General features: G+C 42.6%; 1 protein-coding gene across 1 annotated transcript in view; it reads left to right on the top strand.

The window, feature by feature from the left end:
• ZNF335 (zinc finger protein 335) overlaps window positions 1–13322 on the top strand; it is a 140340-nt gene that overhangs the window by 59585 nt on the left and 67433 nt on the right. Inside the window, exons 2-4 of the mRNA XM_077459237.1 lie at window positions 1506–2435; window positions 6363–6561; window positions 11314–11388. Of these exons, the coding sequence (XP_077315363.1) occupies window positions 1521–2435; window positions 6363–6561; window positions 11314–11388 (1189 nt within the window). The 5' untranslated portion in view covers window positions 1506–1520. The remainder of the gene's footprint in view (window positions 1–1505; window positions 2436–6362; window positions 6562–11313; window positions 11389–13322) is intronic.

The following is a 13322-nucleotide window of genomic DNA, read 5'->3' as shown; positions in this document are numbered from 1 at the left end:
TTGCTGTAATAATTATCCCCAAAAAATGTTTTTAAAAATCAAAATTTCTTCATTAGTTTTGGCCAATATATATTCTACATATTTTTGGTAAAATAAAATCACAATAAGCGTATATTGATTGGTTTTGCGCAAAAATTATAGCGTCTACACTGCGAGGGAACCGGCCACGCGCATCAGTTCCCTCAAAGTGTAGCGGGCGCGTGCCTGCTATAGGCATTTAAAGGGCCGACGTACAGCTATGACTGTTCACGGGATCGTGCCGACCAGCCGCAGTATAATGACGACGGTTGCTCGGCAAGTGTTTAACAACAAAAAGTTGTACAAGTTTGTCCATCTCAAATTGCATGATTGAGGATACACATTTAAATGATGCTCATTTTTTCTGGTTAAGCCCCCTTTATTTAAAAAAAAGAAAGTGACCATGTCTTATTTAATCCATGATAGCACAGATGATAAACTGAGCTCTTTCTGGTCCATTTTATAGACAGTTTGCATTAAAATATTCACATGATATGCTTGTTTTTGAGACAAGTTTATGTGTTGCATTCATTACATTTTCCCATTTCTACATATGGTAAACAAAACTTTCTGGATTTCCTGAGTAATTCAAACCACATCCTCCAACAATTTACACAGAGCTATCATTTCAAATCGGCCCTTATATAGAAACTGTTTACATGCCTATAAGTACTCTGCCTCCAGATGGTCACATGGTTAAGTTTGATAACTACAAAGTTCTGTTTTTATGGTATAAAAAGGAAAAGGTTTCTCTACCAATGTTGACTATATTTAAAACGCAGTGCCGGGACAAGGTCATCTAGAGCCCTGGGTGAACATGCCAAATTGCTCCCCCTTCCACTCCAAGATGTAGGAGTATTATGTGTCAGCAAAAATCCCCCCTTCCAGAAAAAAAATTGAGCGATAATCTGCATGCTTAGCTTAAATCCTCTCATTCTACATATGCTCCTAGAACAATTCCCCCCCCCCCAAAAAAAAATTCACCTTCCTATCACAAATCCTCTATCCCTAAAATATCCCCTCCCCCTCACTCCAAATCCTCCCCTCCCAGCACAAATTCCCCACCCCGATCCCCCATCCTAGCTCCCCCCTCCCTCAATTTACCTACCTAGCACAAATGCCCCCAAATCATCCCAACTAGCACAAATTCCCCTCCCCAAAAATGCAACCTCATGCCACAAATCCCTCTCCCGCCACCATATTACCTTTTTTGGCACAAACACCCCAAATCCCCCATGCTAGCACACATCCTAGCACACCTCTCTAAATTTCCCCTCCTATAACAATTATTACCTCCTGATGCACCCCCAAATTCCCCCTCCCAACACAAATCCCTTCCACCTTTCTTGTTTTGCCCCCAAACCTCACACGATACCACAGTGCCCAGGGCAGCCCCCTCCTGCCCACCCCTTGTCCCAGCCCTGTTAAAATGTTTATTATTTCTAATCTTTGGTCATTCACATTCATCTCCCCATGTCTCTACACAGGGTCTGTGTCTAGTAATGGAGGAAGCGGTGGATGGAAGTACTGTAGATGGACCTTGTGCTGATGGGATGCAGGAAGACACCACGGTGTCCATAAGTGCTAATGGCACTGATCTATCACTGATACATTCAACATCGCAGGAGGTCAGCACGCCAGAAGACACACAAACAGCTGAGTCCCACAACCTAATAAAACATGAACTAAAAATGAAGGGAAATGATATGGAAACAGAAGATCTATATGGGAAGGACAACATGGAAGTCCAGGAGTCCAGCATCATGCACAGCCAAGACAACATGGGCATAGAAGAGTCAGGTGGAACAAAGAGTACAGATAACAAAGGAGAGGTTGATGTTAATCAAACACTCGATAGACCACAACATGGACATCCAATCACAATACAGAGGCCATCAGATGAGGCTGCAAGTGAAGTCTCAATGAGTCACATCTCTGTTACAAAGAAAACAGAAAAGCTTGATATCGAACAAAGTCCAGTCAGTAAGGCCTTACAGGAAGTGACTCAGTGCTTGGTAATAGATAACCAAAATCTGGAAACGAACACAGACAACCCTATCGCAAGTAGTATAGAGACCAACCAAATGGATGCCAAAGAGAGAGTACCGAAAACCTGCTTCTACGAACAAACCAATCAGAAAATAATTCCAATGCCGGCCACTAATAAAATTATTCTTCCTGAGTCAGGAAACCAAGAGATGAGGAATGACGTGACGTCTAAAAGCATAGTTCTAGTACCAAGCCCACACGCCAATACTCCGCAAGAGATTCCGTTAAAGGAGAACGCAGATAATGGGGACAATCTGAACCACGTAATGGGTGCCAACAGCATTGGTGTTATGGGTCCCACCACAAAACAAAGCACCAGCCATATAGTCACACCAGTGCCAAACGTCACCATGCATCATGACTACACCGTATGTGTTTTTATTTTGCAATACTATTTACTGATTCTGATTTTTCAAGTTGAATCTTGCACGGAGCAGTTGATCTAGAAAGAAAGCATTTGGCACACTTGATTCATTGAGTTGTTTTATTTTCCATCAGCTGATTCATCAAATTGTCTCGAAGACAAATATGTGTAGTCTTTGCAGTTTTGCTCACCTGTTTCTGCCTGTTATGCTAATAGCACAAAGACCTCAAAATGTCACAAAGCCACGGGCTTAACCCTGTGAGAAAAAGAGGTCCTTCTGGGTAAATCTGATGTGTGCTAATATGATATGTGCAAAGACTATCATTTTTGTCTGATAGTGCTGATTAAAAGAGGCACTCCAAGTTTAATTAAACTGAACCTTTTTTTTTACTGCTTTAACTGTTGGTGTTGATAGTCTAAAGCAAGGTGGTCTCCAAACTGTGGCCATTTGCTTGCCTTTATCTGGCCTTTTTAGGCATTATTCCTGCCACTGATCCCAATATTAGGGCACGCTTCCTCTCAGTGACACCAACTATTTCTCCCTGTAATACCAGAGATCGGGCATAGTTAAAACTGGGCATACTCCAATCCCCCTAAAGTCTGTTGGACAGTAAACTGGCTCTTTCTTTAGAAAGCTTGGGGACCCCTGGTTTAAAGTTATAGTATATCTAAAGCCCAAACAATTTTCTTTAAGTTTAGTGAGATTAATCCCCTCCTAAACAGTTGTCACCAGAATAAGTGTCCCCAATGAAAGATTTCCCTTGTACTTCTGTTCTGGTGACAGCTCAAAATTTTGGGGTTTCCCTTAATTGTATTCTTGGAGACAGTGGTCAGCAGAACAATTAGAAAAGAAGAATGTCCAATCAAATCTGTCGATCTAAAGCCCGAACAGTTTTTTGTTAAACAGAAAAAGCTTGAGCACACCAGCCTGCACACTAAAACAATGTAGGTTGGTGTCTGTTCTGTAAGGGCAGTGTGATTATGTTGTTTCTACCCAAGACACTGCTTACATTTTTTTTACTTTACTTTATTAAATTGTCACAAAATAACACTTTACTCAAGTCTGTGCACAGCAGAACATTGTTGCACACTGTAAAGCCGCGTACACACGGGCGGACTGTCTGGCCAACTTAGTCCGTCGAAACACATTTCAGCGGACTTTTTCAGCATGCAGTCTGGCGGACTAAGTATTTCGGAATTTCCGTAATATTGTCCGTCCAACTTTGGTGCGGACAGTCTGCTCGTGAGTAGGCTAGTTCGACGGACTAAGTATGGCGCATGCTCAGAAAGGATTTACACGGCGAAAGGTTGCATTGCAGTGTATTGGACTTCCTATTTCTAGTCCCGTCGTACGTGCTGTACACGTCATCGCGCAAGCTTTCGACGGACTGTTGTTCATCCGTGTGTTGGTCAAGTCCGTTCATTCGAAAGTAGGACGGACTGTCCGTCGGATTGTCTGACGGACTAAGTTGGCCATACAGTCCACCCGTGTGTACGCGGCTTAAGTCATATTGCATAGTGTTGTGGGGTGAACAGGGCATTTATGTTCCCTAGTGTTAAGCCTGTGTGCATCTGTCCAAATCAACGCAGCTCAACACATGTGGTGTGAAGGATTCCTAATGCCGCGTACACACAGACACTCCGGCACACTAGGTCAGACGGAATCAGTCCGTTCATGTGTGTGCTAATCCGATCGTTTTTTTATAAACAAAAAATCTGACTGGCCTAGAAATAGAACATGTTTCAAATCTGGATAGATAGACTAAATTCCTATCGGGAAAACCATTAGTCTGTATGCTGGTCCGACGGACCAAATACGACGCAAGGAAAGCTATTGGCTACTGGCAATTGAGCTTCCTTTTTTTTAGTCCAATCTTACGTCATCACGTTCAAAAGAATGGACTTTCGAATGTCCATCTAGTTCAACCAATAAAAAAAAAATCCCATATACACGATCCTATACCCAGAGTTGATCCAGAGGAAGGCAAAAAACCCCAGCAAAGCATGATCCAATTTGTTACAGCAGGGTAAAAAATGCTTTCCTGATATCCGAGAGGCAATCAGATATACCCTGGATCAACTTTACCTATAAATGTTAGTACCCAGTTATGTATATAGGAAAGACTCCAGGCCTTTTTAAAAGCAATCTACTGAGCTGGCCAGAACCACCTTTGCAGGGAGTCTATTCCACATTTTCACAGCTCTTACTGGGAAGAAACCTTTCCATATTTGGAGATTAAATCTTTTTTTCCTCTAGACGTAAAGAGTGCCCCCTTGTCTTCTGTGTTGACCTTAAAGTGTATAACCCAACACCAAGTTCACTATATGGACTCCTTATGTATTTGCACATGTTGATCATGTCCCCTCTTAATCTCCTCTTCTCAAGAGAGAATGAATTCAGTTCCTCCAATCGTTCCTCATAGCCAAGCTCCTCCTTGCCTCCATGCCATTCTTCTCTTTCACTTTGCTTTGGGGGACCTATAAATAAATAAATTACTAAATTATACTTAAAGAGAAACTGCAGTCTACTTAGTAGACTACTTACTTTGTAACAAAAACATCTTTGCCATTCTGAAGCTTCCCTCCAACCACTTTGCATACTATTATATATGTACTGTGATTGCTAAATATGCTGCAGAAATCTCCCTATACTAAGTCTGGCTGCAGCCATTTTAACTGTGGGCAGCTGAAGCTGCTGCCTGTTCACTTCCTGGATTTACACAGAGGCACACCTCCAGCTCTACAGCTTTCATTGGCCCTCTTATGACTCCCCCCCCCCCCTCCTGGCAAACTGGAGAGTAGGGACGAGCTCAGGCGTGTTCGCATGGAACATGTGCAGAGCCCGCCAGGAAGTTGGCGCAGCGCTCCGCTAATAACAGGCAGTGAGACATTGCTCCGACTTCCTGGCTGGCTCTGCACGTGTTCCATGTGAACACGCCTGAGCTCATCCCTACTGGAGAGTGAGAGAGCTGTGCATGATGTCATAAGTCTAGGCTAATGACCAGACAAGAAACAGGAAGTGGGCTGTATAAGATATCTACTGGCAGAAAAATAATGTTTTACTATCCAAAGTTAAAACAACAAGGGCAGGAGATTTAATAGATGAAAAGTTGAAAAAATGACTGAAGGTCCACTTTAACCATGATTCCATTCACCAGCCCAATGTCCAAAGTGTGCCCTGCTGGCACATACCACACCCATTAAAAAGGGAGTTGGCAGATGGGGGGGGGGTGGAAGAAATGAAGTCCTCCATTATAAAGAGAACTTTGCAGTAGGAACCAGACAATGCTATTCTGGATGAAAAATTGTATGAGTGGGCACCTCGAGTTTATGCTCTTCGATAGCTTTTTTTAAATAGAGAAGGAATAAATCTCAATTTTCATATCTGCTCATGTAGTAACTGTTATTATCTGCACAACTCGCCATTTTGACCTCTTTGCCCCCGCCCCCAAATCAAGCCATCTAAAATCTGAAATTGAAGGAGGGAAAGCCTGGGGAGCAAGGGTCTTGGTAAATTATTTTGGTCCATGATGTGGAATAGTTTTACCAAAGAATCAGTGATGATCCTACCATGGGTAATGCAGGTAGTTCTAGGTGTACTTGTACACAGATTTTGAGGGTAATAAACTGGCATAGCTGGCATTTTCAAGTGATGGCATACAGATTTTGTTTTCTTGGTTTAGTGGATGTCTAATGCAAACTTTTTTTCCTGTCTTTAAACAATATGTAGAACATCTGTAAAAATGTTTTTATTGCTGCCTGATTTCTCTTCCTTCTTTTATGCCCCCTCCGTACCATGCATACCTACCCTGTCCAAGATGTAGTCCGCTTGGCTGGAGTTCCACTTGAATTTTAGAGCTGCTCATAACTCAGCTTTATTTAAAAAGAATATCTACTTATTTATTCATTATGTTCTTAATTGCTTTTCTAGGGGGCAATATCTAATGCACAGATGCTTTCCTGTCAACCCAACTCATGTTCTGTACCTGGAGTGTGCAGCATCTGCCAGTCACTCCTCACCCAGTCACCTCAAACCATCATCCTGCCCTCTGAAGTCTCAGGAACTGCTTATACAGCAAACTCTGTAGATCGCATTATACATGGATCAATCAACCCTCAACTTATTCAAGGTACAGAGTGAGAGAGAGAGAGCGCTGGCATTTGAGATATTCCATTCCATCATATGTCTGCTGTATGTGCATGTATTGTCAGCAGCAGGGTGACTCAGAACCACTTGTTCCAAGTTTACCTCGGGCTGCTACTCAGTCCGTCCCCGTGTGAACTCTGCCATTCCGTAGCTTTGTATATTTATTTAAAAATGGGCCCCCGTGACCTGTATAGTCAGTGGAAGACTAGAACGGTGCATGAGAAAGAGAGACTACAAACAAAATGAATAGTGTGCTGAGAAAATGTGGGCTGAAGGGGTGTGTGTGTGTGTGTGTGTGTGTGTGTGTGTGTGTGTGTATATGTATATATATATATATATATATATATATATATATATATATATATATATATATATATATATATATATATATATATATATATATATATATATATATATATATAAACACAGTATCTCACAAAAGTGAGTACACCCCTCACATTTTTGTAAATATTTTATTCTATCTTTTCATGTGACAACACTGAAGAAATGACACTTTGCTACAATGTAAAGTAGTGAATGTACAGCTTGTATAACAGTGTAAATTTGCTGTCCCCTCAAAATAACGCAACACAAAGCCATTAATGTCTAAACCACTGACAACAAAAGTGAGTACACCCCTAAGGGAAAATGTTAAAATTGGGCCCAAAGTCTCAATATTTTGTGTGGCCATCATTATTTTCCAGCACTGCCTTAATTAACCCTCTTGGGCAAGGAGTTCACCAGAGCTTCACAGGTTGCCACTGGAGTCCTCTTCTACTCCTCCATGACGACATCACGGAACTGGTGGATTTTAGAGACCTTTCGCTCCTCCACCTTCTGTTTGAGGATGCCCCACAGATGCGCAACAGGGATTAGTTCTGGAGACATGCTTGGCCAGTCCATCACCTTTACCCTCTGCATCTTTAGCAAGGCAGTGGTCATCTTGAAGGTGTGTTTGGGGTCGTTATCGTGTTGGTATATTGCCCTGTGGCCCAGTCTCCGAAGGGGGAGGATCATGCTCTGCTTCAGTATGTCACAGTACATGTTGGCATTCATGGTTCCCTCAATGAACTGTAGCTCCCCTGTGCTGGCAGCACTCATGCAGCCCCAGATCATGACACTCCCATCATCATGCTTGACTGTAGGCAAGACACACTTGTCTTTGTACTCCTCACCTGGTTGCCACCACGCACGCTTGACACTATTTGAACCAAATAAGTTTATCTTGGTCTCATCAGACAACAGGACATGGTTCCAGTAATCCATGTCCTTAGTCTGCTGTGCTTCAAACTGTGGGCTTTCTTCTATGGGAATGTTTGACCATTCTTCCAGAAGCGCATTTGTGAGGTCAGGTACTGTGGACGAGAGGGCCTGGCTCGCAGTCTCTGCTCTAATTCATCCCAAAGGTGTTCTATCGGTTTGAGGTCAAGCCAGTCAAGTTCCTCCACCCCAAACTCATTCATTCATGTTCTTATGGACTTTGCTTTGTGCACTGGTGCGCAGTCATGTTGGAACAGGAAGGGGCCATCCCCAAACTCTGCTCACATAGTAAAGAGCATGCAATTATCCAAAATGTCTTGGTATGCTGACACCTTAAGAGTTCCCTTCACTGGAACTAAGGGGCCAAGCCCAACCCCTGAAAAACAACCCCACACCATAATCTCCCCTGCACTAAATGATTTGGACCAGTGCACAAAGTGAGGTCCATAAAGACACGTATGAGCGAGTTTGGGGTGGAGGAACTTGACTGCTTTGTTCATATTTCATGTCTGAGGTTTACAACCTTAATTTTTAGCCCTCCCAATACCCACATCTTAAAGGGGAGTTCCCCTTAAAAAAAAAATATTAAAAGTCAGCAGCTACAAATACTGCAACTGTTGACTTTTAATAATCGGACAGTTACCTGTCCCAGGGTCCAGCGATGCGGGGGAACGAAGCCCCGCTCGTTCCCCCTCCGCTCGGCGGTGCCAGCATTCTAACTGTGGGCACCCACTGCGCATGCGTGAGTGGTGCCATGCGCCGTGATTGGCTGCGCAGTCATCTGGGACCTGTCACGTGTCCCAGGTGACTGTCAGGAGGGAGGGGGCGTAGCTGAGCCCTTCCTGCGCCGAGGGGAAGTGACGTCAGGAGCCCAGGCACTGAAGGAGGCAGATTAGGAGGGACCCCCTAGCAGCAGGCATTTAGAGGTGAGTTAAAAAAAAAAATTCCAGATATTTTTTTTTTGGGGGAATTTTGATGAATTTTTATTTTTTTCTGTGGAATACAACTTTAAGGTCAACAGACATGTTACAATCTGATCAAACAATCTTTTTAAAAACAATTTCAGATTTACCATGTCTATTTAATATGTAGACCCACCTCATTTATTCAATCAATTTTGTATCCAATCAGACAGGTTCTTGCATTACATAGTTGTAGGTAGATCTAAAGGAAATTGTACAATAGGATTGTAACGTGTGGTGAGCTTTAAGCTGATATACATATTCTATACCTGGCTGATCCCTTCGGAAGTGGAGAATTACTGTAGTAGTCACCGCTACTACAGTTATCCTTGTTGTCTTCCATGTTTTGTGCTGAGCATCTGCTCTGCTGCATAGTAACCACAGGGTGTCGCCTGCTCAGCGAAATCTTGTATTTTTCTCAATTAATACAAGACTTTGTCTGATTTTATGAGCTGGAGAGTGTAACATTACCACGTCACCTCTCCACCTCATCCAGGCACACAATGCTTTGCGTTAATTGCGAAAAATCTGTGAATGGTGCCTGTTCTGAGTGAGCAACCTACTGTGGTTACAGTGCAGCCGCATAGCTGCTCGGTGCGGGATTTAAAGGACAGCAAGGATCAATGTAGTGACTGCCTGAATACAGTGGCGCTACTAAACAGTGACTGCTTCTGATAGGATGCAGTCACTGTTCAGCCATCTGACTCAGTCAATTTCTTAATCTTTTTTTTGTCAAGCCAGGTGGTGCCAGCAGAACCACACACAGTTCGAATTTTGAACAGCTTTTGCCTCCCTTCTAATATTTAACCTAATCTAATTTTTACACCCCAACCCTAACATGAAACTGTTCTGGTATAAAATGTTTCTAAGGTGACAACAGTGCCAAAGTGCAAGTATTGATATTAGTCTTTAAATCCACTTCTGTGTCCCTGAGGAGCCGTTTGGATCCTAGGCTCAGACTGTACATAGTCACCAGTTGCTACAGCTACTTTCCCTTAGTTGGCAAATAAGTGTCCCTACATTGCTTCCCCCTCACTGGCAAAGGAGATTTTACAGTAGGGTGACCAGACATCCCCGGTTTCCGGGGACAGTCCCCGGATTGAGGACACTGTCCCGAGACCAAGTCTGTCCCTGGTTTTGTCCCTGGGTTGGATTTGAACAGAGGCTGGGGCAATTTCAAAAACATAAAATAATAAAAATTCTGAATTACACACCCCCGCTCCGCCGCTCCCACTAGCTTAGGGGGATGTATTTTTTTCCATTATCTGTGCCCCTTTCTGATGATCCTGTGCTGGTCGGAGTGGAGGGAATATTTTTTTCAGTATCAGGTCCATATTCTTCTGCCTTGGCTCAAGTCCCAGCCAGCTGCCTACCTGCTTATCTCCTTGCCTTCCCTGGCGGTGCTCTTCCTCCGCTCCTAACCCAGTAGTAGCCAGGGCCCGGAGAGTAAGACTTCACAGGCTGTGAGATGGGCAGAGAGTTGCTGATTGCCGCCATTACTAGTAAAAAAAAAAAAAAAAATGTCCCTGGATTTCATTTTAAAAATCTGGTCACCTTATTTTACAGGGTTTTGGCCAGTAGTGGAGCGACACATTAGGAAGAGGTGATCTCTTCAGGGATCATACTGCTAATTGTGTGCCATTAAAGTGACATGACCTTAACTGTCTGCTACTTGTGGACACCACAAGGTGATGAACGTAAAGCGGAGCTCCACCCAAAAAGGGAAGTTCTGCTTTAAGTCCCCCCCCCCCCCCCCCTTCCTCAAATGGCTCTTTTATTTGGTTGCGGGGGTTGAGCAGATCATCTAGGTGATCCAAGCAGAAGTTCTCCTCCCCCCATCCCCCTCCCTCCCTGCAGGTCATCTGGGACATGTCACGAGTCCCAAAAGGCTGCAGGACAACTCACAATGCACAGCGTGGCTCGTGCACTGGGCACCCGGGTGCGATGCCACAAGCTGTGGTGTAGGGGACAGCAGACAGGGAAGGGACGGCTCGGATGAGAACATCGCTGGAACCCCGGGGCAGGTGAGTGTCTGTTTATTAAAAGTCAGTAACTACAGTTTTTGTAGCCGCTGACTTATAATAAACTCAAAAATGACTGGAGCTCCTCTCTAAGACAAATACAGTGTTTGTCTTAGAAATTTTTTACACCAGGTTAAGTTAACTTTAACCCTTACCCTAAACGAAACCCTTTGGCCAGCTTTATAGCTAAAATATTATTATTAGCTAGTATTATTCTGCACCTGTAGCAGCAGTGCCAGAGGTTATAAGATATGCTGTCATTGTCTCATTTGATAATAGTTAGTGCCAAGACTCTCCAATCTGTTGTCCATTTGTCCAGATGTAATTTTCCCAGCGCTTGTTAGAACGTGAAAGCTAAAGTGTGGTTGACATGAGAGACTGCCTTGTTGTCATTGAGTTGTAGTTTTATTAAATAAGTAATTTTGGGGGCATGTCATGGAATACACCATTGTTTGCTATTGGAATGCTCATTTCTGTTTATTTTGCTTCCAGGTTGTATTGTCACAAGTTCTGAGGGCAGGAATTCTGGGATCACTCAGTATTTGATCCTGGAGGAATCAGAGAATGGTATGCACACTGCCTGAACCATGACACTAATGAATTGTATACAGCAATTTCAAGACATTTTTCATTCCTGCAACTAGTTTAGGTTTAGATAAGTGAGATTTTCCCCTGGATAATTTTGGTAAAATCAGTAAAATAAAAAATAAAAAGTATTTTTTTGGTTTAAAAATGTCTAAAACTTCTGTCGAAAACAGAAAAAAAAGCTTTGCTAATGCCGCGCACATACAACCAGACTTTCTGGCAGAAAAGGTCTGACGGAATAATTTCATCGGATATTCCGATCGTGTGTGGGCTTCATCAGACTTTTTTTTTTTCTCAAAAATTCTGACGGACATGTTTTAAATCTTTCCATCGGAATCAATTCCTATAGGGAAAACTGTTTGTATGCTGTTCCGACAGACCAAAAACGACGCAAGGGCAGCTACTGGCTATTGAACTTCCTTTTTCTAGTCCCGCCGTACGTCATCACGTTATAAACGATCGGACTTTGGTGTGATCGTGTGTAGGCAAGTCCGTTTCAGCAGAAGTCCGTCGGAAAGACTGTCCAAGTTTATTATGCACACGGTTGTGTGTATAAGAAAAATTATAACGTCAAAACGCTAACATTTTTTTTAAAATTAGAATTATGTTAAGCAATGGGTCCGGGTGTCAATTTTATATTTTCATAGTTTTTATGTATGCAGATTCCCTATTTAAAATGTATGTACTTTCTAAATGAATGGCATTTAGTTTACTAATGCACTGTGTATTGTAAATATTTGCTTTTTTTTATTATTTTCCAGTAGCTTTTGTTGGTTTATATAAAGGAAAGGTACAAAGTGGTACAAACATTAATATAAACTTTTGTGCATAATAATATATGCATACTTACACAATGACTTCATACATAAGCGTACAAGGGATCTGCTAGTAGTCATGACAAATACCCTGGGAATTTTCCCCACCTTCGGCATTGTGTTTTTTCAAATCGTTCCTCTGGAGAAATACTTTAACATCACATTATTGTACATAACATAAATATAAATAAAGAGAACGATAAGAAAAAGAGAATCTGAGAAATAAAGCATCTGAATAGATATTCTAACCTATCTATGCGGTCAGGGCACAGGATTTCTCATTTTCTCACACAGCCTAAAGTGGTTCTAAAGGCTTAAGGTTCCCTGCATTAAGGTAAAAAACCTTCTATGATTAGGATCCCCCCAGCCCCCTCTTATACTTGTCTGGGCCGATCTCGATCCAGCCCTATGCCCGAGAGCAGCAGATCTCGCCTCTCTCTCTCCTCACAGGACAGGGTGACAGCAGTGTCTGTGTCTATGCATGCAGGCAGCGCGACTCTGGATCAGTCCTGCACGAGGCCGCTTGCTATGTGGGTACTTGCCAAAGAGGAGAAGCCAAGAGCACCGGCCGAGGACCCGCTGCCATATGTCGTTTGCTAAAACTTTGAGCGGGTGCTGGCCATAAATCATTGGCTGGATTCCACTGATTGGCTTGTGCAGCTGAAGCTTCCGGCTGTGCACAGTGGAACCCAGAAGAAAGCTGCGACATACAGGTACCTGCTGCAGTAAATGTAATGTGCCAGTAATGTCGTCAAGCAGTTATTGAAAGCTACAGATTAGAAATAATAAAACATTTGTAAAATTATTTTTAATAACACTTTAATGTATTAGTTTTAATGTTAAAGTTTTATAAGATTTTAATTCATATATATTTCAATATTTAGTTCAGTCATATTTAGTAATTCAACCAGAGGTTAGCTTTCTAATGCCCCATACACACGAGCCGAATTTCCGTCTGAAAAATCTTGGCTGGTTTTTCCGACAAAATTCCGCTCAAGTTTGGCTTGCATACACACTGTCACACAAAAATTCTCTGAACTTTCGCCTGTCAAGAACGTGGTGATTTACAAAACTACGACGAGCCGAGAAAATGAAGTGTAT

The sequence above is a fragment of the Lithobates pipiens genome, unplaced genomic scaffold, assembly GCF_037356315.1.
Source record: "Lithobates pipiens isolate NorthernLeopardFrog02 unplaced genomic scaffold, aLitPip1_a1.2 Scaffold_28, whole genome shotgun sequence".
Lineage (NCBI taxonomy): Eukaryota > Metazoa > Chordata > Amphibia > Anura > Ranidae > Lithobates > Lithobates pipiens.
This window is presented reverse-complemented; position numbering and strand designations above follow the sequence as displayed.